Below are 20,022 nucleotides of genomic sequence, written 5' to 3'. Positions count from 1 at the left end.
CCTTCCCCTAGATGTGTGTTCTTGCTGGCCTTTGAGGGGTTGCAAGTCACTTGTTCCCCCAGGTGCTGCCCTGGCTCAGCACCCAGCCTGTCGCAGCCTCTGCCCCCTCGCATTATTTTTAGCGTGGGGAAGGCAGGTGAGAGGAGAGGGGCACAGGCAAGGGGAGAAACACTCTGGGAGGCCCCGACCTCGGTTTGGCAGCCTGGATCTGCAGCAGAGCTACTGCTAGGCAGTGTTAACCCTTTGCTTCAGGACTGCAGCTCAGTCTCTGAAGCCTCAGCGAGGAAACCTGAGCTGTACAACAGCAGGGCCCCAGCAAGGGGGAGGCCGGGGCATGCCCGGCTCTGCTGTGAGGCTGCAGCATGTGGCAGCGGGGGAAAAAAAAAAAAGTGATTTTTACTCTGTGTGTGGCCATTTGTTCCTCAGTGTCGCGCGGGTGCTGGGGTGCTCGGGTCCCACCTCAGTGGGGCAGGGCTGCCGGGTGAGCAGGGAGGATGCTGCTGTCACCGTTGCTCTCCACGAAAACAGAACGGGAGAAGCGTAGGCCCCACACTATGATTTGTGTTCGGCTGCGTGCGGGCGCTGCTGGGGGAGGCTGCGGTGCCTCAGGTCCGCCGGTGCAGCACATGGGTGGGCTTGGGGAGCCTGTTCCTCTGCCAGGCACAGGTCAAGGGCCGTTGTGCCAGGCGGGGACAGGAGGTGGTGCCACAGCAGCGAGGCTAGGCCAGAAGTCCTGCCAACACACTGCCAGGAGTGGTGGGAAGTGCCAGGCGGCCCCATGGTTTCTGGGTCTGGGGATAGTGGAACAGAGGGAAAGGATTTCTCCCTTTCCATCTCAGTAGAGCTGTGAATTTCCCTCTATAAATAGTTCCTGTGGAGCTGTAGCAGGCTGATGGACCTGCTGCCAGGGAAGCTGGGGGGAGGTAGGGAGAGGCCAGCAGTAAAGTGAACCCACCGCAGCTGTCCTAGGTCTCCAGCTATCCCGAAGCCAAGGTTGTTCCCAGAAGCAGTGCTGTGATCTGATACCCTGCCCCACTCCTCACCACGTCTATCCAGCGATGCAGGAAGAGTCTGGTCTGCTCAAGGACACCCCTCCCAGGCAGCGCAGACTAAAAGGAGAGCAGGACCAGCTGGTATCTCACTTTGGGGAGCTCCAGAACGAGCCAGATGACAAACGGAGCAGTATGCCCTGCCTCTGAGCTGCTGCATGGTAAGTCTGCACAGGGCCCCTGGGGCTTGGAGCCCTGTGTGCCGACAGGGCTGCTTTTTTGCTGCGTGCTGCGACTTGCAGGGATGCTGCGTTCAGCGAGGGCTTGCCAGGTCTGTGTTCGTGCAGAAGGTGAAGGCACGTGTCGCTAGTGAGCTCTGGGACTCCTGAGGCCCAGGTGCTTTGAGGCGTGACCAGCGGTGGGCAGCTCCATACACCCCTCCATGCAGGCCAGGTGTTGCCCAGGCCAGAGGCGAAGCCCCACTGCCTGCCCGTGGCTCTCACAGACCAGGCAGGACCAGTATGGTTTTGGGCTGAAGTTGTCTGCCCTGGTCCAGGCCTGCAGCAAGCCAGTAGGTTCTGCACAACGTAGCTTTGAATGACAAAAGCAAAATAACAGTTGTTTTTAACATAAAGCCATTAAGCGATGAAGGACTTTAGAGCATTGATCGTCCTTTATTACAAAGCTTAGAAAAGTACTTTTCACTCTCCTATATTGAGTGGCAGAGCAGCACTCCTCGTCCTTTGTCAGTGCATCCATGTAACGAGGGTGGGTGGAGGGAGTGTCTCGCACGCCTGAGGATGGGCCTGCCTCGCCTCCGTGGCAAGGACACCAGGGCCCGGTGAGCTGCCCAAAAGCTCAATCTGTGCCAGCGCTAGGATGCGTTTTACGCTCTGAGCCTCTCTTTGGGTCCTACTTTCCCACCAAAATCTCCTATGACCATAACAATCCACCTAGGGAAAATGCTGCTGAACTCCTGCCTCCACATGCTTCTGAGTTTTCCTTTAGCAGATGAGCAGAGAGCAACATTATAAAATCTTTAAGGTTGTTGCCCAGCTCTCAGATCAGCTCCTGTTGTCCTGCTGACATGAGTGAAGAGGGTTTGGGTGGACTCTGGTGGTGCAGGAGCTTCCAAGGTTCCTGACACGCTCAGACTGTGCACAAATAAGGACAATTCTGATTTCCCCTCTTTCATAGCTAAGACATTAGTAAGCATTTGCTGAAAAGCAGGGCCATATGGACGTGCAGCATCCTGGAGGTTTATGCTTAAAAATGACTGATTCTGAAAAGTGTACACACCATGGTTAGAGGTGTGAAAGTATAAGGAGGGAGAGAGATTTTGAGCTCCCTTCAGACTGCTGTATGGGCTTGGGTGGATGGAGCAACACCAGGTCTGGCAATAGGGGTTGTCCCTGACAGGATTGAAGTCTCCAATCCAGCCTGACCCTTAATTAGAAACATGCTGGGAGTTTGCTCACTGCTCAAAGACAGGCTGCAGCTCTGGCTGCTATGCTGGGAGGGGAGCATCAGCATCTGAAAAGAAACCTTTTAGTCTTTTGAGGAAGGCACACCTCTGTCTCAGCACCTGGAAGATGTTACTGTCGCAGAACAACTCCCTGTCAGTGGCTCCTGCTGCCACCGCCACTGCCAGCCCACTATAACTATTTCTAAAAACTCTCTGGTGCAGATGAGCTCTTAGCTTTAGTGACCTGATTTGAAGGATTTAAAGGTCAATATTTCTACCCATGCTAATGGTCTACTGGGATTATTATCACCTGTCATGACCTCTGGCAACATGTGTTAGCCTGGAGCTTTGGCTGTACAGCAAGTGACAGTTCCCAGGCTGGGTTGGGAATACCCCAGCTGTGGTGGCTTACATCTTTACATCTATATTTCAGTTAGCAACACAGGCTCTGGGCTGCTATTTCAGGTGACTGGTGCTCAAGCCAATTCTCCACCAGTGCTGTGGGGCAGGGGAGGGGGACAGCAGTTGCATCAGTCCGTCTGCACCATCTGGGTGTTTGTACCTCTGGCTGTCATAGTAACAAACCCCAGGAACAGCCTGCCTCTCCATCACGGCCTCTCGCTCAGGCATCAGGGGATGGTCAGAGATAAACCCATGCTCTGGGGCCCAGGGCTGGGCTGCAGACAGATGTGCAGCACTGCAGTGTATAAAACACAGTCTCTGCTTCGCACCCATGTGGAGCGTGAGGCTCCTCCTGCCAGCAAAAGCCCAGATATGTCCGTGTCCCCTCCTCAGGCAGGACCGGGATGGGGAGCGGGTGCTTTCCCCGGCTGCAGCCACGGAAGGGGATCCCACAGTCCCCACTAAGCCCCTGATAATCCATGCTGGGCACAGGGAAACCTGAGCCTCCCACCTGGCCCTGGCCCAGCCAGAATCCCTGCCTGGCCCCAGCCTGCCAGCTTTCCTCTTCTGAACTTTTAAAATAATCCCTGCCTCCGTGAAGTACCAAAAGCATTTGTAACAGCCCGGCTCCAGGGGCTGATGAAGCAGATGGGAAGGAGGGGGTGAGGAGGCAGCAGGGGTAGAAGAGGGAATTGACATGCACGGCATGCAGCAGAGGTATGGCTGCCTTGCAGCTCTCCAACTTTCTTTAAAGGAGTAATAGGCTGAAGATCACACCACCTGTGCCCCATGACCCGGTTCCCCACTGCCTCCATCCCCTGGTGCCATGGAGGAGCAGGTGCAGGAGGTGCCAGCAGCCCAGCGCACAGGTCAGTCCTCAGGCGCACGGCTCCACAGTCAAGATAGTGCCAGGCTTTTCCCAGGCCAGAGGAGGCTGCCGGGACCTGTCCAGCTGCTCCTCCTCCGGGAGGAGAGCTGTCCTCAGCTGCTCTTTTAGTCTAAGCACATTTAGAGATGTCAGTAACGTCTTTTGACAATGGTCCCCGCAGGAGGCCACCACCCCACACGGGAAGGAGAGGTGTTCAACATGCGATACCAGGCTCTGCGCAAGCTGGGCTGTGGCACCTTTGCCACCGTCTGGCTGTGCCAGGACACAAGGTGAGGAGCTGACGGTCTTTTGCGGAGGTGGGAAGGCTGATCTCCTGGGTAGGACCTGCCCCTCTGGCAGAAGCAGCGGAGACCAGCTGCCTGCCTGGGAGCACACTGGCATCCCCTGAGCATGGGGCAAACCTGGCGGCAAGATTGCTGGGGTGCAACAAGCAGAGCTGCTCCCTGGAAACCAAAGAACGTAAATGAGGTGGGCTCAGCCCTTCCACTGCATTTGCTCTTCTTGTTTACACCCTGCAGTGTCCATGCTCTGCCTTTTTCTCTGCAGTCCCTTGCTGGTCCCTGGGGAGGCTGTGCTGCCAGATGCCAGCAGCATCGCTGGAGGGGTGCCCACGGGCCTGGTGTGCTGCAGACCATGGGCAAGGCTGGCTGTCAGAGGGCAGTGGCCACCCATGGGCCCAGGGCTGGGTGCCTGGAAGAAGGGGAGGTGCTGCTGGTTAGGGCCACACTGGCACATGTTGGCTGGCAGCTGTGATTCATTTCCCAGGAGGAAGAAACACGTAGCTGTGAAGGTCCTGAAAAGCAGAGAAGGCTTTGCTGAGGCTGCCCAGGATGAGGTCGCTCTCCTCCACTGTGTATGTACACTCTGGGTCTCTGTGTTTGCTCCGCGGGGATGACCACTGAGTTCAGGTCTGAGTATATCAGTCTCATCATCCCTTCTCCCTCCAGGTCTCAGTCTGAGGAGCAGAAAACAACCCCCCAAAAAAGTTAGATGATCATGGTATTCACCTTGCCTCAGCACTGGCTTCAGAAACAGGCACCGTCTCCTTTCTCCTGTCGTGATGGGACACACTGGCTGTGCCCCACTTGCCCTGTCAGCCCATTTCTTTTAGCAGAGACCAAAATACAGTAAATTGGAGGCACCCGCAGAAAGATAAGGCAGATAACTAACAGAAAAAAAAGAAGTAATATTCCTAAACAGGAGATGGGAGTGTGTCCATTTTATCTGTGTTGTTCACAGCTCAGAGGGCATTCCTCTGTCACAACACTGATACTGAAGTAAAAGCAAATATCTAAAAAAAAAAAAGGCAGGATGTAGCAAAAATGTAATAAAACTCTGCAGTCAGAAAGCTTCCTCCTACCTTTGCTAATGGATGTGGTAATTAGGTGCCTGTATCTGGGTCTCAGCCTTTGAAGGTGGCTTGACCTGCTAGTTCTAGAAAGTTCGTGGTTAGAATTCTTCCAGTTTGCCTAAATACAAAGTTACATCAGCTTTAGATGAGTAAAAGCCATTAATTTTTGCATTTCAAATTACTCTGAGGCCTTTCTCCAACAGGTTTGAGAAAGGTTTTGTTTGCACCTGTAAATCTGGAGGCCCTGTCCAAACGGACGTGAGCCAGACTTCGTGATGCAAGAGGAAGTACCAAGTGGCACTAATTTAATGTAATCAGAGGGCTGCTTTTCTACACATCAGCACAATCCTGCGTATAGACCGAGCCTTACTCTTAATTTATTACTAACTCACTCTGAAAGACACGCCTTCTGTTCAGCACAATGTAGCTGGTTCCCAGGGCTGTTCCCACCAGCATGAGGTGGTCGGTGCCTGCAGAGCTGCCAGGAGAGGTGATCTGGTCTCCCCTGCTTCCATGGCTGCTCACCTCTGTCATACCAGCACGAACCTCCTGGCACTGGTGCAGGCGGATCGGCAGCTGCACAGCACACCAAACCAAAATCCTGACAGTTATGGCTGTGAAGAGGAAGGATCCTGTACCACAATCAGTGCTCTGTGGGAGCAAACTCCCGATACACCTTGCCATGCGGGTCTACAGGGCTGGTGCAAGAGCTGGGGGTACTGCAGCACCTATGCTTGGGCAGACCGGGGCTTCACCTAGCCCAGCACCCTGGGCCAGCAGCAGATATCCAGATGGGTGTACAGACAAGCTAAGCACAGGGTACTGCTCCCACTGAATGCTCCCCTGGCCCACAGCAGCTTCCAGCTGGAAATGTCTTGGGCCAAGGGTGAGGCCTGTGTGGGCAGTAATTCTCAATGGCTTTACCTTGAAGAGGCCTATTGGTTTCAGCAGCTGCAGCACCCTGTGACAACCAAGAACTGCCACCAATTACCCAGGTGCTGCGTGAAGACCCATCTCCTCAGCTTTGTTTTTGAACCTCCCAAGTGCTAGGTTTTATGCCCCTTGGTTCTTGTACGAAAGACCTGTGTTCACTCCTTCCACCACGACTCCATATCTTCTAGATTTCTGCAGTAGTTGCCCATAGATAACCCTTTTTCAGCCCAAAGAAGCCTAGTTTGCTGGTTTCCTCCAGGCGTGGAAGCTGCTCTCCACCTGATAGGACAGGTAGCCTCCTTTAAGAGAAGGCCGAGGGGAGACCTTATTGCTCTCTAAAACTACCTGAAAGGAGGCTGTAGCGAGGTGGGTGTTGGTCTCTTCTCCCAAGTCACCAGCAATAGGATGAGAGGAAATGGCCTCAAGCTGCATCAGGGGAGGTTTAGATTGGGTATTAGGAAAAATTTGTTTACTGAAAGAGTGTTTAGGCACTGGAACAGGCTGCCCAGAGAGGTGGTGGAGTCACCATCCCTGGAGGTGTTCAAGAAGCATGTAGATGCGGCACTTCAGGGCATGGTTTAGGAGGCACGGTGGTGTCGGGTTGATGGTTGAATGTGATGATCCTAGAGGTCTTTTACAACCTTAATGATTCAATGATTCTATGATTCAAGTGGCTGAAGACAACCACAAGGTCTCTGCCTTTCTGCACGCCCTTGCAAGAAATTGCTGAAGGGAAGGGGTGGGTTTTAAAAGGTGATGTCCCACCTGCTGCTCTCAGCGGAGCAGGGACAGTGCCATCCCCACTCTGAGGACAAGGAGCAGAGGGTGCAGAGGGGCAAAAGAAATGGACAGCCATTGCTTCTGGGAGCAGGGAGCGTGTTCTTGGGGGAATCCCCTTCCAGCACAAGCAGGAGCACCTTCTGGGCCTGCATGGGGTAGAATAAGCAGTGGAAAGTGTTCTAGGCACTATTAGCAGGATCAGTTTGAGTTATTCAGACACTGTGAAGGTGATGGTCCCACCTGGCCACGAGCTGGACAACATACAGAAACTCATTCCTTGGTAACAGACTTGTGTGTTTGGAGCCTGTTTTTCCTGATGCTGTTTTCATGGGATTTGTCATGAAGTGCCAGCTCCTAGAAGAGAAAGTCTGTAGAATGGGACAAAACGGGTACAACATGTCCTTGTGCTTATATATGTCTCTAACTGCAGCTTTCTTGGAATCCTCCCCCAGGTGAGCAGTATGAAGAAGAAGGACCAGGCAGGAGAAAACATCATCTCTTTGTTAGACAACTTCAGAATGATTGGAGAAAACGGCTTCCATATCCTTCTGCTGAGAGTGCTGCAGCGCTGGGTCAGCAAAGCTGGGGCTTGCCCCAGACAGTTGCAGGATGGTGTAAAGCTGAGCGCTGTCCTGCTGTGAGGAGGATGAGCTGGACAGGGGCACATGGAGGTGACTGGAGGGGACAGGTTGGATAAGGAGATACTTGCGCTGCTCTGGTGAGGGGGAAAAGGCTGGCGGTAGAATCTTCTGTTAGTGAATCCCTGACTCTTCCCACATGTGTGCTTGGTATTTGAGGTGCTGGGTCCTTCCCTGCGATGCCTGATGGGCAACTACACAGCCCAGGGACTGCCATTGCCTTTTGTGAAAAAATCTTTACAGCAGGTGAGAAGTTAGCTGGAACTGGGTGAGGGCACCAAGGGACTGTTGGCCAGGGGACATGCCATAGTCTTCATCCTGGGGTCATCTGCCATGAATTCCATGGCTGCATCTGCAAAGAAAGGGACAATGCATAGTGAGTGCCCAAGGCAACTAAAAACCAGTAACTGTTTCTTTTGGGTAAAAGGAGAGAAAACATTAAATAAAATGTGGGAAGTCGTCACACTCCTGTTAATACAGGGGCACTGCACGCTACTGCCCAAGCCTGTAGTCTCATCAGGTTTGGGAAGGAGTCAGCACCACCACCACAAGGAGTCAGCAGCCTGCAGACCCACACCAGGGACTCAGGGGTGGCACCTGTGTTCCCCTCATCTCAGTAATCATCAAGGTGTCCCACACTTCTGCTTCTTGCAGGAGTAGCAGAGGGACAAACAGCCTGCCATAGTTATGCTTCTTGTGGGCAAACCGTGTGTCTCTCTGCCCTCCCACCACCCTTAGAAGTCCCCTCTGGCAGCAGTGCCAGACCTGCTGGCATTCCCCTCGGCATCCAGCTGCGGGAGTGCTGGCAGATCCAGCAGCTTTCTGCATGGTTCCACCAAAGGCTGCTCGAGGGCTCCCTCAGCACTGATGTCTTTCCAGGGCTTTCTAAATTGCTGGTTTGGTCAGCTGGTCCTCCACCCACGTTGAGGTTTTCCTGCTCAGAGCCAACTCTTCCTTCATCCCCTGTAAGGATGTGGTGTGCTGACCAAAAAGACCCTGAAAACTGAGTTTCTTATGCATCGGTTGAGAATAGTTAAGGAGTGGGAAACCTGAGTGAGGCCTCAGAATATTTAGAATTCATTTTGCCTCTTGCGCTGAGATTTATCAGAAGTCTGCACACTTGCCAAGAAGGAGATTTGCCACCCTGATTCCTGAGCCCTTCTAGGGACACTAAGAAAGAAAACTGCTTCCTCCTTTATCCTGTTTTCTGGAGTAGCCTCTTCTTCCTATACAGACGCTCCACTAACACCTGAATAAGTCATACAAAAAAGCAGCGGCATTAATCTACATACCCCATTTCACACCCAAGCCTTTTGCTTGATGCATTCCCTGACCTGCTTTAATTGTAAAATCTCAGAATCCTTTTTCCCCTCCAGATCAGCACTGGGGCAGTATTTACTTCTGATTCATTCCAGTTTAGCTATTTAAATCTTTCCCCGTGTTTCACAGTTACCATTTAAGGTTGGTATTTCCCCGGGGCTGGTGCTCATCCCAGAATAGAATTTGATAATACAGAGAATATTTGCCAGTCCTTTATGACTTACCAGAATGTTGAAAAAAACAAAAATTGCACCACCCCCAGCAGCGTTTTTGCTGTTATTGATTTCCGATAGCGACTGTTTCTCTCTGGTAGGCGTCATCTCTCCCCTGTGACAGGCCAGACTCTCCCTGCTCTGTCATAAGCTGTTCTTTCCCTACATGGCTCTCCAGCACTACCCTTAAGTTCTCTTTACACGCAGTCACTCATCATCTCTCCCTCCTCCTGTCTGGGTTATGCTGCACCTCCTTGTCTTTCCTCCTATAATGGGACGCCCTCCTGTGCCATGTTGCTCTGAACCAGCCCCCAACTTCCATTTGAATAATAATCAGCAGGAAGGCATGGCGGGCCCAAGACAGAACAGCCACACAAACAGGGGTGGTTTTTTTTCAGGAGAAAGTTCAGCTTTGTGATCATAACGCCTCCTCGTAACCCTATCCACTTTCTGTCTCTCTGGGCTTAGCTCATCTGTGCTGACACCCATCTATTTTCATGCCGCCTTCTGCCGCATGTCACCTCTGCCTCCCCCAAACCGTCCCTTCCCTGCTGGGCTCCCCAGGCACACCCTCACTCGCCACACTGGGCACATGGGGCTCCGGCACCGGCTCCTGCAGCCGCCTCTCGCAATGAAACCCCTGATGCCTGCTCCCGCAGAGCCACCCCAGCCAACGTCGCCGCTCTGCTGGCTGCACCTCCGGCTTCATACAGGGCACTTGCTACACAGAAATAATTTACTGCAGACAGTTATCATCAGTGTCCCCTTTCTCCAATACCAGAACATCCACAACTTGCATTTCTGCTGTGCCTGACTGCTCTGATGGCTGCTGGGGCAGGGGGGCTGGTGGGGACCCTGGCATGGCTGACGTGACTTGCCGCCTGCTCACCCAGGTGCTGGCAGGGCTGCACTTCCTGCACAAGCGCTGCCACATCATCCATGCCGACATCAAACCGGAGAACATCTTGCTGTACGGACAGGTCAAAAGCCTCCAAAGGCTCCTGCCTGATATGCTCGACTGTGACCAGAGAACAGATTTAAGGCTAAAAGGACCAGGTGAGTGCTCCAGGGGGGATTTTAAAAAGAAAAGGGACTTGTGTGTTTATTGCCAGGAGGGAAATAGAGTTCCCATCTCCTGCAACAGCCAGTACAAAACAGTACAGCCATCTTATGCTGCTGAGGGCCCTCTCCCATCTCTGATCAGTACAAACATCAGGACGAGCAGCTACAAGCTACTCAAGGCACCTACAGAAACGTGGTCTCACAGGTAGGGTTGTGGGGAGGACAACTAGAGATCACAGGCATCCGTTAACAGCCCCACCATGACCACGGAGCTCATTCTTCTAGCTTTAGGTACAGGATAGCTCCAGCGTGTCTGTTGTTTTCAGCCACAGAGAGCTTTACATACTTGCTCAAAAAAGCTGTGTGACACTTTGGCTCTTTATTTCCCGCTTCTGAGGTTTGTGGAAGACTTGTACATACTGCTAATCTTCAAGGCCTTTTAAGGCACAATTTATTTGCAGAGAATGGTGTCAATATTGAACAAGACATAGGGCTGTAAAGTTTCTCAAGAGATCAGCTTATATCCCAGCAATGAGACCCTTAATATTTTCCTCGCACAATGTTCTCCCATGATCGTTTCTCCCATGACGGTCCCGTTTTGTCTCTCAAACTCTGGGGCAATTGGGGAATGCTAACTTAGTGACTGAGTCTTGCTCAGAGAACAAAGACACAGTATTAGGCACAGATGTACAGCTCACTGTAAAGCAGTACACCAAAAATTACCCTTTTCCAGGGTCAAATAAAAACATAACCTTTACGGTGCTTGCCAAGCAGGCTGTGTCTGAGGCCTGTGACAGCCAGGAATGCTGAAGGCTACAGAGGCATAACAGACATTTTGTGTCTGACTACTGCTGGTAGGATGTGCTTTCCTCTGGGCCCACAGTATTCAACATCGGCACTAGAGGAACCTTGCAGCAGGACAGGAACACATGGTCACACCACTCTACTCCAAGCTACTGTCCCCTCAAACGTCCTCTTAGATTTTGGCTGGATACCAGCTCCTCCTTGATGCTTCTTCAAACAACAGAGGTGGTATTCTATTGATGATAAAAAGCAGTTTGAGCTTTTAGGTCGAAAAACTTGAGAGGCAGGCCTATGTGCCTCTCCTGAGGTAAGTGATGCGTACCTGTTGGTTTGGAAGGACCTGATTTCTCTCTGTCCTCTCCATCTAGGAGGTGATCTTGGGAATCGTTTGGAAGAATTGGATTTAATGAGCATAGAAGTGAAAATTGCAGATCTGGGCAGCGCATGCTGGACAGTGAGTCTGGTCCAAGTCTCCATCCCGTGTCAATGCGGGATGCTGTGTGCTTCCCATCCCACCTGGGGTGTCTGTGCTTTTACACCTGAACAGCTATTTCAGGTGTGATTTGGGTGATGCTACACTCAGCATTCCCAGCTCAGAGCTGGCCCCTGGAATCCTGGAGACAGTCAACTCTGGACATTTTTTAGCCTGCAGTTAGCCCCCACAGTTAGAAATTCAACACTGTGTTCAATGTGAAATGTTGGGAGATAAATTCCCCCGTGGTGTCAGCAGGGCCAAGACCATGCCTGCCGTGCCGTGCGCAGTTTCACACACACATTTGGTTCTGCCCTGCAGCGTCCTCCTCGCTGTGCGGGAAGCTCGCGACCGCAAGTGTTGCTGTTGCCCGTTTATGGAGGCTAACCAAAGGGAGTTTGTTTCTGTTTCAGTACAAGCCTTTTTCCAAGGAGATACAGACCCAGCCGTACCGTGCCCTGGAAGTGCTTCTGGGATTAGACTACGGCACACCTGCAGATATCTGGAGCACAGGCTGCCTGGTAGGATGGGGAGGACACTGTGTGTGCGTAGGGGGTGACCAACACTAACAGGCCAAGGCAGCGTGTCCTCGGCTCCCACCCACGTGGGGAGCAAGGCTTCCTTGCAGAGGAGAAAGGGGCTGTCTGCACTCATTCACTTTGCATTGAAAGTATGCTGCTGATAAAATTCACTTTTAATTAGTTTAAGCGATAAGGCAATTCACACTCTGAGTATGTTAACTCATAGGCGTGACTGAAGCAGGCACACACTGCTTTTCACCCTGATGAGTTAAAGGTGCTGTTTCACCACAGTATGGATCAAACCAGTGTGACCACGTCCACGTTTTAGGATCAGTTTTGTGTGATAGCAAGGGAAATGGGTACTATCAGTTAATGGAGAAGAAAAATTCCCCATCAGTTAGTGAATTAACAATGCTACTCCATTTCTAGGCATTTGAAATGGCAACTGGGGAGTGTCTATTTGATCCTCAACCTGGGAAGTATTTCTCCAGAGATGATGGTAGGACTCCATCAGTTTTATTCGTTTCACTGAAACAAGTGTCACAGTCCTTGTATCTAGATGTGTCTATCTTCACTCCCTCTGGCTAGATCACGTTGCTCTTATTATTGAGCTCCTGGGAAGAATTCCTCCTCAAATTGCTTTCTCCTGGAACAAGTCAACAAAATTTTTCAGCAGGCCAGGTAAGAATTGGAGTAAGGAAGCTTATTCTAAAAATTGCTGTGACTCTCTTGACACGCTGCTACTCAGCTCACACTGAAAGCCCCCCAAAGTTACATTACACAACACAGGCTACAAGCAGGACAGAACACAAGTGGCAATTTCATAAAGAGCACCAATGCTCCCTGCCCTGCCTACCTTTGCAAGCCAGGAGCGTGCCAGGGGTGAATGCAAAATCCTGAAGAATGGTCATAGCAAACACCCAACAGGGAAAAACATTTCCATTCTTTCTCCTTTGGATTTAGAGAGAATGGAAATATGGACAGGAAATGGCTACATGCCAGGAAGGCTGAAGAGTGTGTAACTGGCTGGGTTTCACCCGTTCACTGGCAGAGAACGATGATCAGGAATGGGACACTCATATCCTTCCAACATGGCTGCTATATTTAGTCTTCTGACCCAACTGTAACATCTCTTCTGTTTTATTCTCCCTGATTCCTTTCCCTTTGACTCATGATGCTTGAAATCCTTGTCTTTGACTTCCAAGTCATCACATGACTCCATCCTTCTGCAATTTAGTCCATCCTCCTTCTTCTCAGCTTTCAACGCTCACTAGCCACACAGCCTCAGCCAACCCACCATTCATTCCATGCTGAGTGCTAGTCCCACGCTGCAGCTGAACAAGCACCTCCCCGCACATGCATATCCTTTGCTCACGCTTATTCCTTCTATGGCACTCAAAAGAAATTAGTCAAAACTAGTTCTTGTTCTATATTCATTCCCCATGTGAACCAAAGCGGCCTGACCTGAATCACTACATTTACACCACATACTCCTGGGGACCAGAACAGCTTCTCGGTCAGTAGTGGCACTCCTCTGGGCCCCAGGGAGCTAGCAGGCACAAACCATATTAAACCTTAGTCTTGTGAGCTCTGGCACTGGAATGGCCCGATGCATTCTGGATTGCGTGTGGACAGGCAGAGGGAACAAGCAGCAGTGGCTTTGGCATGGCTGTTCTGGGAACACTTCATTCACTCCTGGCACATGCTTACCTAAAAAGTACTCAGGAATGGGGAGACTCGAAACACTAGCTTGGAAAGATTATTTCTGATAAACACCCGTGAGCCAAACCTGCAAGGGGCAGTGCAGGTGAAGCTTACAGAGAGGAAGGTTCAGAGGCGAAGGGAGGACACCCTTCACGATGCTTTGGATTAATTGTACGGGGCAAGAAGCGGTAGCCTCTCGGTCCTGCCAGTGTTAGCTAAGGTACTGTGCTTATGCTGTCTTTGCTAGGCGCTCTCCTGCGTATCTCCAGACTTTCCCCCCGCAGCCTCCACAGCATCCTGGCAGACAGACACAACTGGACAAAACACGAGGTTACTCCCTTCGCCGCCTTCCTCCTCCCCGCGCTGCGGTACGCTCCCGAGCGCCGCGCCACAGCCGCCCAGTGCCTGCAGCACGCCTGGCTGAGCCCGCCGTGACCGGCCCCGCGGGGGGACCCCCGGCCCCGCACCCCCGCCGGAACCACCTCTCCTCCTCGCTCCCCGGAGCTCTGCGGGCCTCCGGCCCCGCCGCAGCGGCCAGCGAGCGGGTGGGCGCTGCGCACAAGATGGCGGCGGTACCTCAGCCTCCCACCTCCCCTCGCCCGCCGTCCCCGGGCCGCCACACGGCCCCCTTCCGAGCGGTCCCGGCGGCGGGGCGCTGGCCGCCGCCGCTCCTCCCGCACCGGGGCTCCGTTCGCCTTCCTTAAGCGTCCCTTTAGTTCTAGTCCGCGCGCAGCGTCAATTAGGAGCAGTAATTAGCTTCCTACAGTCCCGCAGTCGTGTTTAAGCGAGGGGTAGGAGCACTGAGGGCCGCTCCATGCCCGCCCCCGCTCGTCCTTCCTCACCGTTCCCCGGCAGCGGGCGGGCCGGCGGCGCAGCCTGCCTTCCCCCGGCCGGGAGGGCGGCCGCTCGCGCTGCATCCCCTCTCCGGGCAGAGGCGGTACGCGGGCACCGGGCACCCACTGGCTCCGCAGCGTCCCTCCCGCACCCCTCCACCGCCTCACACAGCCGCCTCAGCGCCCGACGCCATGTCTTTATGGGAGCTCCGGGAAGGGAGAACCAGCCGGCTCTGAGCTCCCGCAGCGCGCCGGCCCCCTGTGCGGGGGTGCGGAAGGCGGCAGCCCTGGCGCGTCCTGCCCCTCCTCGCCTCAGGGGGACCCGCCGAGTGGGTGAACACCGGGGCAGAGCAGCTTAGCCTGCGAAGGAAGCAACAGCAGCGGGGTGAGGTCCCTACCCCTGCTCCCCTACCGGGACCCTGGCCCAGGCCCACCCCGCCCCGCCGCCGTCGCGGACGTGCGGAGCGGCAGGCCCCCGCTCCCCCATCCTCCCCTCCCGCCCCGCGCATGCGCGGCGCAGCCGGCGGCTCCCGCCACCGCCCAGGAATCCCGTCCGGCCGCACCGCCCCTTCTTTCTGCCACGTGTCCCGACGCGGGAGTTACCCCGCGGAGAGCAGCGCCTCGGCGGGGGCGGTGACGGGCCCCGCCGGCCCCGCCTCTCGGCACGTAGCGCGGCACTGCCGCAGCCCGCCCGCCCGCGCCGCCTCGACGCTGGTGGCCGCCGCCACCACCCCTCCCTCCCTTCTCCTCTCGCCGACTGGCAGCTCCCCGTGCCAATGGGGCGCCAGGACCGTGGGGCGAGGGGTGGGGTGGATGGGCGGTTTCCAACGAGGCGGGAGCGCGGGCGGGGCAAGGCGGCGAGATAACCAATGAGAAAAGGGGGTAGGTGGGGCGTTAGGGACGGTGGGCGGCCCCTCGGGGCGGGGCTTAGAGCCGTGGTAGCCAACGGAGAGCGGGAGTGGGCGTGCCCGGGGCGCCCCTGGCGCCGGCGCCGGGGATCCCCGTGCGCCCAGCGCCGTTTCCGCCCGGCCTGGGGAGAAGCCGCCGCGGCCGCTGCCAGGGGGAGGGGCTGGCGCTGGCGCCGCGGCCGCCGCCGAGGGCTCGCTCCCGCCGGCTGCCCAGGAAACGCCGTGGCGCTCAGCCGGGCCTAGTGCCGCGTGGGGGCCCGGGGAACGGGCCGGCCAGGTAGGCGCGGGGAGGCGGGGACCTGTCGTGCCTGGTGGCGGGAGGGAAGGCTGGGGCGGGGGGGGTGGGGTGGTCCCGGTGCGGCCCGGCGCTCCGCATTGCCCGGCGCTCCGCACTGCCCTGCGTCTGGGGTCTGGGCCACAGGGCTCCGCCGCTGCCGCGGTGGGGCAGTGGCCCGGGTCGAGCCGACCCGGGCCATCATGGCGGTTCCGGTGCTGCGCGCCCGCCCGCGGTGGTCGGGTTGGGGCCGGTGCGGGGCTGGGGCCGCGGGGCTTTGTCGGCGGAGGCGAGCGGCGGGGAGGACCCGCTGCAGGCTGTGCTCCTCCGCTTCCCATTCATCCCCTTATTGTCCCGGGGGGGGGGACGACTCGGGAGTCGCCGTCCCACCCGGGGCAGCCTCCTCCGCGCCGCCGCCACCCGCCCCGAGCCGCCGGGCCCCGGGGGAGGCGGTGTTTGACCTGCATTTTCTGCTTTCTCATGGTGCCCCTGCGGCGTCTTTCCCCTCCGTAACCCCCCGCTCCCCCCCGGCTCGCCCGCCCGCCTCCGGGGGCTGCGGCGTGGATTCTCCCGTATTTCCCCCTCTCCCGTCACGCGTGGCCGCTGCGGGGTGGGCTTCCCGGCCCCGCTCCGACTCCCGCCGCCTTCTCTCCGACGGTACCGACAAGGTCACCGTCGCCTGCGTCCTTGGGTGCCGGTGACCGGAGCTCACTGGGCGGGGAAGCGGCGGCGGGCAGCCTCCCGCCGTCCCGGGGCTGGGGCGGAGGGAGGCGAGGTGCGAGGCCGCGTGTGGCCCCATGGAAGCGGGGAAATGGGTGTAACGGTGGGGGGGAGGGTGTCACAGTCCCTTCCTTCCTGGCCGTATCCCCCCGGTCCGCTGCCAGAAAATGGGGTCCTCGGGCGGGCTTGGGGCTGCGGGGGCTCTGTGGGCTGTGGCCATGGTGCCGTGGGAGAGCCGGGGTCTCTTCCCCCGTGGAGGATGCCGCCGAGGCTCCGAGAACTCGGTGTCCGACGGTGTGTGCCGATACATCGGGGGTTTCAGACCGTTGCCCCCCTCCCCGGCTGGGTGTTACTGCCATAAGGCAAAACCCAAACCCAGAAAAGGAATTAACTATTTCTTCAGTAGAATAGGAGATTCCCCTTTTCACTTGGATAGGAAACACTAGGATTTTTTTTTTCTTCTTCTTCTTGTGGTTGACCCAGGAAGTCATCTTGTCGCCAGCCTTCTGGGTTTTTTGGTTGGTTTTTTTTTTCCTCTCTCTAGAGGTGCAGGGAGGAGGGTGTTGCTTTGCTCTGGATCCTGTGGGTAAGCGTTGAAGGCAGTGACAGCAGCTGCTGTTGGCTCTGGAGCTCTGGTTGCTATGAGAGAAGCTTCAGTAGACTTGGCTGCTATCTCCAGGGAAGGACAGCAGAGCAGCCTCCATTAGTGTGGTGGTGGGGAGATGGCTGGCTCGCGTTCAGCAAAGGGCTTTACTTTTCAGGCCGTTTCCACAGGTCCAAAGCAGATGCCAGGGTATGTTTTTCTCTGGTGAGACAAAAACCTACAAGGTGGGTTTCGTCGCTGTTCTTGAGTTAATGGAATTGCATTAAAGTGTGGGCTGGAAACCCCGAGTTACTCTTTCCAGATATTTTGGTCCATGTGAAAAGTAGAATAGGGAGAATTGATATGATCTTCCTGTTAAGCGAAGGCTGCAGTCGTGTCTCGTTTGAAGTCCAGTCTCCTTTCCAGCCAGTAACAGAGCCAGATGCTTTCCTTATTGTTTGTATGTCTCCTTCCTCCCCTTCCATCGCCTGGGCCCCACTTGCCTTATTGACTGGAATTTCTGCTGTGTGCAGTGGGTGTGTGCAGCAGACACCAGCCTGCTAGTGCTGAGAAGGGATTTTCCATTCACAGACCAGGGAGCAGTCAAAATAAAGGCCCGGCTCAACTTTGGGACTGCAAACAGAAAGGAGTGAGAGGAGTTTTCCTCCACTGCAGAGTAAAATTTACCCTCTGCACTTCCTGGGCAGCTGTATGTCAAAATGTACAGAAAATGCTGCTCTGCTGTGGAATAGGGAGTTGAAACCTCTTGTGAATAATGGGGAAGATTCTTCTCTTTTGGTTGACTCAAATGCTTAATGAAGGAACAGTTTGCAGGAGGCCATTTTTGACATGACTCTGTATTGTGGAATCTGCCAGCTTCTATCCCCACACTCTGTCTGCTTCACTGCAATAGCTTCCTTTTTTCTTTTTTTCCCCCCCCAAAGGAAGAATGAGTGCCTTTCTTATCTGCTTAACTAACAGCCATTTGGCACTGGCCGCTGTTCGTATGATATTGTATTGTTGACTTGGAGCTATCTGTGTATTCCAGTGTATTTGTTAAAGATGAAACTGCTAGTTGAGGTATGCAGTGTGGGAAATGGGAATACATTAGTATTAGAAAACAACTGCCATCTTTGTAAACTAACACCTCTAATGGGGAGCCCCTTGCGCTGGCCTGAGTTACCAAAATCAGAACTACCATGAGCCTTGAAGGAAAAATTTTAGGACCACAGAATAATGTGAGAGAGATTAAAGCATGCCCTTAAATCTGCTTGACTGGCAGCAGTCACGTGGTAGCGGCCAAACTCTGAGTAGCTCTTGTATTTGAGTATCTGTAGCACCCAAGTTGTTTCACAAGGGGGGTGAGCAACTTTTAACCCACCTAGAATGCCTCCATAGCTGGGGCTGAATGTGGTATCCACTGCCTAGCATGGCGTGGCATGCCAACAGTAAGGAACTTGGGGGTTTGTGAGTACGAAAACTAGCTCCTCGGTTTAATAAAATACAGCAAGTGGTCTTCGTGGTCCCTCAGTCTTTGTTTACAGTCTCTGTGCATTGTTTACAGTCTCACTGTATGTTATAATGGGGAATTAATCCGCTGCCTTGCATCCTGTTGAATAACTGGCACCACTTTGACAAGGCCCTGGCTTTTCAGTTTACTGTCATATCCCAAGTGACCTGAAAGTAATAGTCCTTAGCTAACGTTGTCTGCGATTTCACCACCCCAAAGTGAGGCAGTGAAATCCCACATACGTTTAAATTCCTTTTTAGAAAGAGGACTCGGTTACAGCCATATCTTATTTTGAAAATAATAGGTAGAAAAAAAACCCATAGGAAAGAGATGGCATTGAACTGGCAACTCAGAGTGTGCAAAGGCTTATGTGTGGGGTTTTTTTGTTGGTTTTTTTTTTTTGGGGGGGGGGGGGGGGGATGAAACAACTACTGCTGATTTGAATTTTCCAGATGAAGTAAAAAAAAAGGCATTTTTAATTCAAAGTTCCAGGTGTGAAGCACACAAGGGAGAACTAAATGTGTGATGTCCCAGCCGTGTAATTTATTGGCCTGACCAGTCTATTCTTTCTCCCATTTTGGGTGATCAGACTTTTACAAACTTAATTTGAATGATGTGATGAGATAAAAATGTTTCTATCTATTCTGGCAATAGTAAAACAAACATAATGAGCGTTCAGAGGTTTGAAACTTCAAAAATCATTGGTCTCATGGCAATATTACTGTATTACAGATGCACATTTGTGTTCTTACTCTGGTGCTGCTTGTGTGTGTGACTCTGAAATCTCGCCAGTGAAATCTCGTGTTATGTGCAGTATATAAGAAAGGTTGCAATAGGCAGGTTTTTTTATATATATACAAGATGTAGTAGCAGTACTACTAGAGTTGAAAGCATTAAATGTATGTTTAAACATACAGCATGTGAGATATTAAGTCTCAGTTGCCGCTGTGAAACTTAAACTGCTGTTTGATGTTAAAATAAAGACTTTGTTGCATTTCACTTGTCTCCTTAGCTTTTTCTCTTCCAAATTAAAAAAAAAGCGCAATGGATGTTAAGGCTGATTCTACAGCCAGACCTTGGCTTCCCTGACTGACTTGTGGCAGGAGTTAGTGCACACTAAGTTTGCACTTTTTATATTGTTAGAGTTTTGTATAAATCTGTCTTAGCCTAAACCTTTGCTTTTTTTGATCATGGAAAAAGCCCCGGACTGTAATGCAGCAAGAGTTCAACATCTTGAAACTGTGGGAGCTGAGGGGTTTTTTTTAACACTTTTTTTCTTAATTCCTTATTGAAGTTGCTGGGGGTTTCTTGGGTTCGTGGGTTGTTTTGTTTTTTGGGTGGCTTGTTTTTTTTTTTTCACAGGATTTGCTATTTTGGTGGCAATTTTCCAGTATTCCTGTAGCAAATCAGCCGAGTGGCGGCCCCTGTCCCTGCTGAGCAGGGAGAATGTGCAGTGCTCCTAGCCTCCCCGCTGAGCTCATGGAGGGGTGGGACTTGCTAAGCTGCTGAAATCGCAGCTAGTGCCCACTGAGCATGCTGAGAAACGGTTTTTTCAACTGCACCTAGTTAAAATTTATTTTTCTTCTATAATTAGTAAAGATGCTCTTTGTCTCAGAGGATGATCTACACGACAAATCAGGAGATTCTTGTTC

At 53.5% G+C, this 20,022-nt stretch overlaps 2 protein-coding genes and 1 long non-coding RNA gene across 19 annotated transcripts in view; 2 read left to right on the top strand and 1 right to left on the bottom strand.

Annotated features, from left to right (window-relative positions):
- Positions 1-396: 396 nt before the first annotated feature.
- On the top strand, positions 397-14,424 carry LOC142058559 (SRSF protein kinase 3-like). Of its 12 annotated transcripts, none has more exons than XM_075095945.1 (13): positions 1,102-1,210; positions 3,611-3,725; positions 3,906-4,014; positions 4,511-4,598; positions 7,262-7,349; positions 7,587-7,693; positions 9,873-10,035; positions 10,925-11,070; positions 11,183-11,299; positions 11,731-11,838; positions 12,268-12,337; positions 12,427-12,519; positions 13,790-14,424. In XM_075095945.1, the coding sequence occupies exons 2-13, from the start codon at positions 3,683-3,685 to the stop codon at positions 13,975-13,977; spliced, it is 1,320 nt and encodes a 439-aa protein (XP_074952046.1). In that variant the 5' UTR covers positions 1,102-1,210; positions 3,611-3,682; the 3' UTR covers positions 13,978-14,424. The 12 variants fall into 12 exon arrangements, with proteins under 12 accessions (XP_074952052.1, XP_074952050.1, XP_074952055.1 ...); XM_075095947.1 differs by lacking the exon at positions 13,790-14,424 and adding an exon at positions 12,802-13,305; XM_075095950.1 differs by lacking the exon at positions 10,925-11,070 and having other exon boundaries at positions 9,960-10,035; positions 11,214-11,299.
- On the bottom strand, positions 1,644-14,494 carry LOC142058561 (uncharacterized). The gene is made up of 2 exons (XR_012661028.1): positions 14,385-14,494; positions 1,644-7,799 (listed from the first exon to the last, which is right to left on the bottom strand). It is a non-coding gene; the product is annotated as an uncharacterized LOC142058561 (long non-coding RNA).
- Positions 14,495-15,378: 884 nt separating this feature from the next.
- The window catches only part of SETD5 (SET domain containing 5), a 68,952-nt gene continuing 64,308 nt past the window's right edge, over positions 15,379-20,022 (top strand). For 4 of the 6 annotated variants that reach the window (XR_012661026.1, XM_075095926.1, XM_075095931.1 and 1 more), the window contains exon 1: positions 15,379-15,560. The gene's annotated coding sequence lies outside the window, so the exon portion shown is untranslated. The remainder of the gene's footprint in view (positions 15,561-20,022) is intronic. The other 2 variants (XM_075095929.1, XM_075095927.1) reach the window with 1 other exon arrangement.

This window comes from Phalacrocorax aristotelis, chromosome 6 (genome assembly GCF_949628215.1).
Source record: "Phalacrocorax aristotelis chromosome 6, bGulAri2.1, whole genome shotgun sequence".
NCBI classification, from domain to species: Eukaryota; Metazoa; Chordata; class Aves; order Suliformes; family Phalacrocoracidae; genus Phalacrocorax; species Phalacrocorax aristotelis.
The sequence above is the reverse complement of the archived record's forward strand: the minus strand, read 5'-3'. Positions and strand labels throughout refer to the sequence as shown.

Bases quoted from the DNA above. Each gene is read 5' to 3' on its own strand.
- LOC142058559 (XM_075095944.1), top strand. From the start codon at position 3,683: ATGGAGGAGCAGGTGCAGGAGGTGCCAGCAGCCCAGCGCACAG. The intron at 7,694-9,872 runs GTGAGAAGTTAG...CTGCTCACCCAG, and splicing joins TGAAAAAATCTTTACAGCAG to GTGCTGGCAGGGCTGCACTT. The intron at 12,520-13,789 runs GTAAGAATTGGA...TGTCTTTGCTAG, and splicing joins AAAATTTTTCAGCAGGCCAG to GCGCTCTCCTGCGTATCTCC.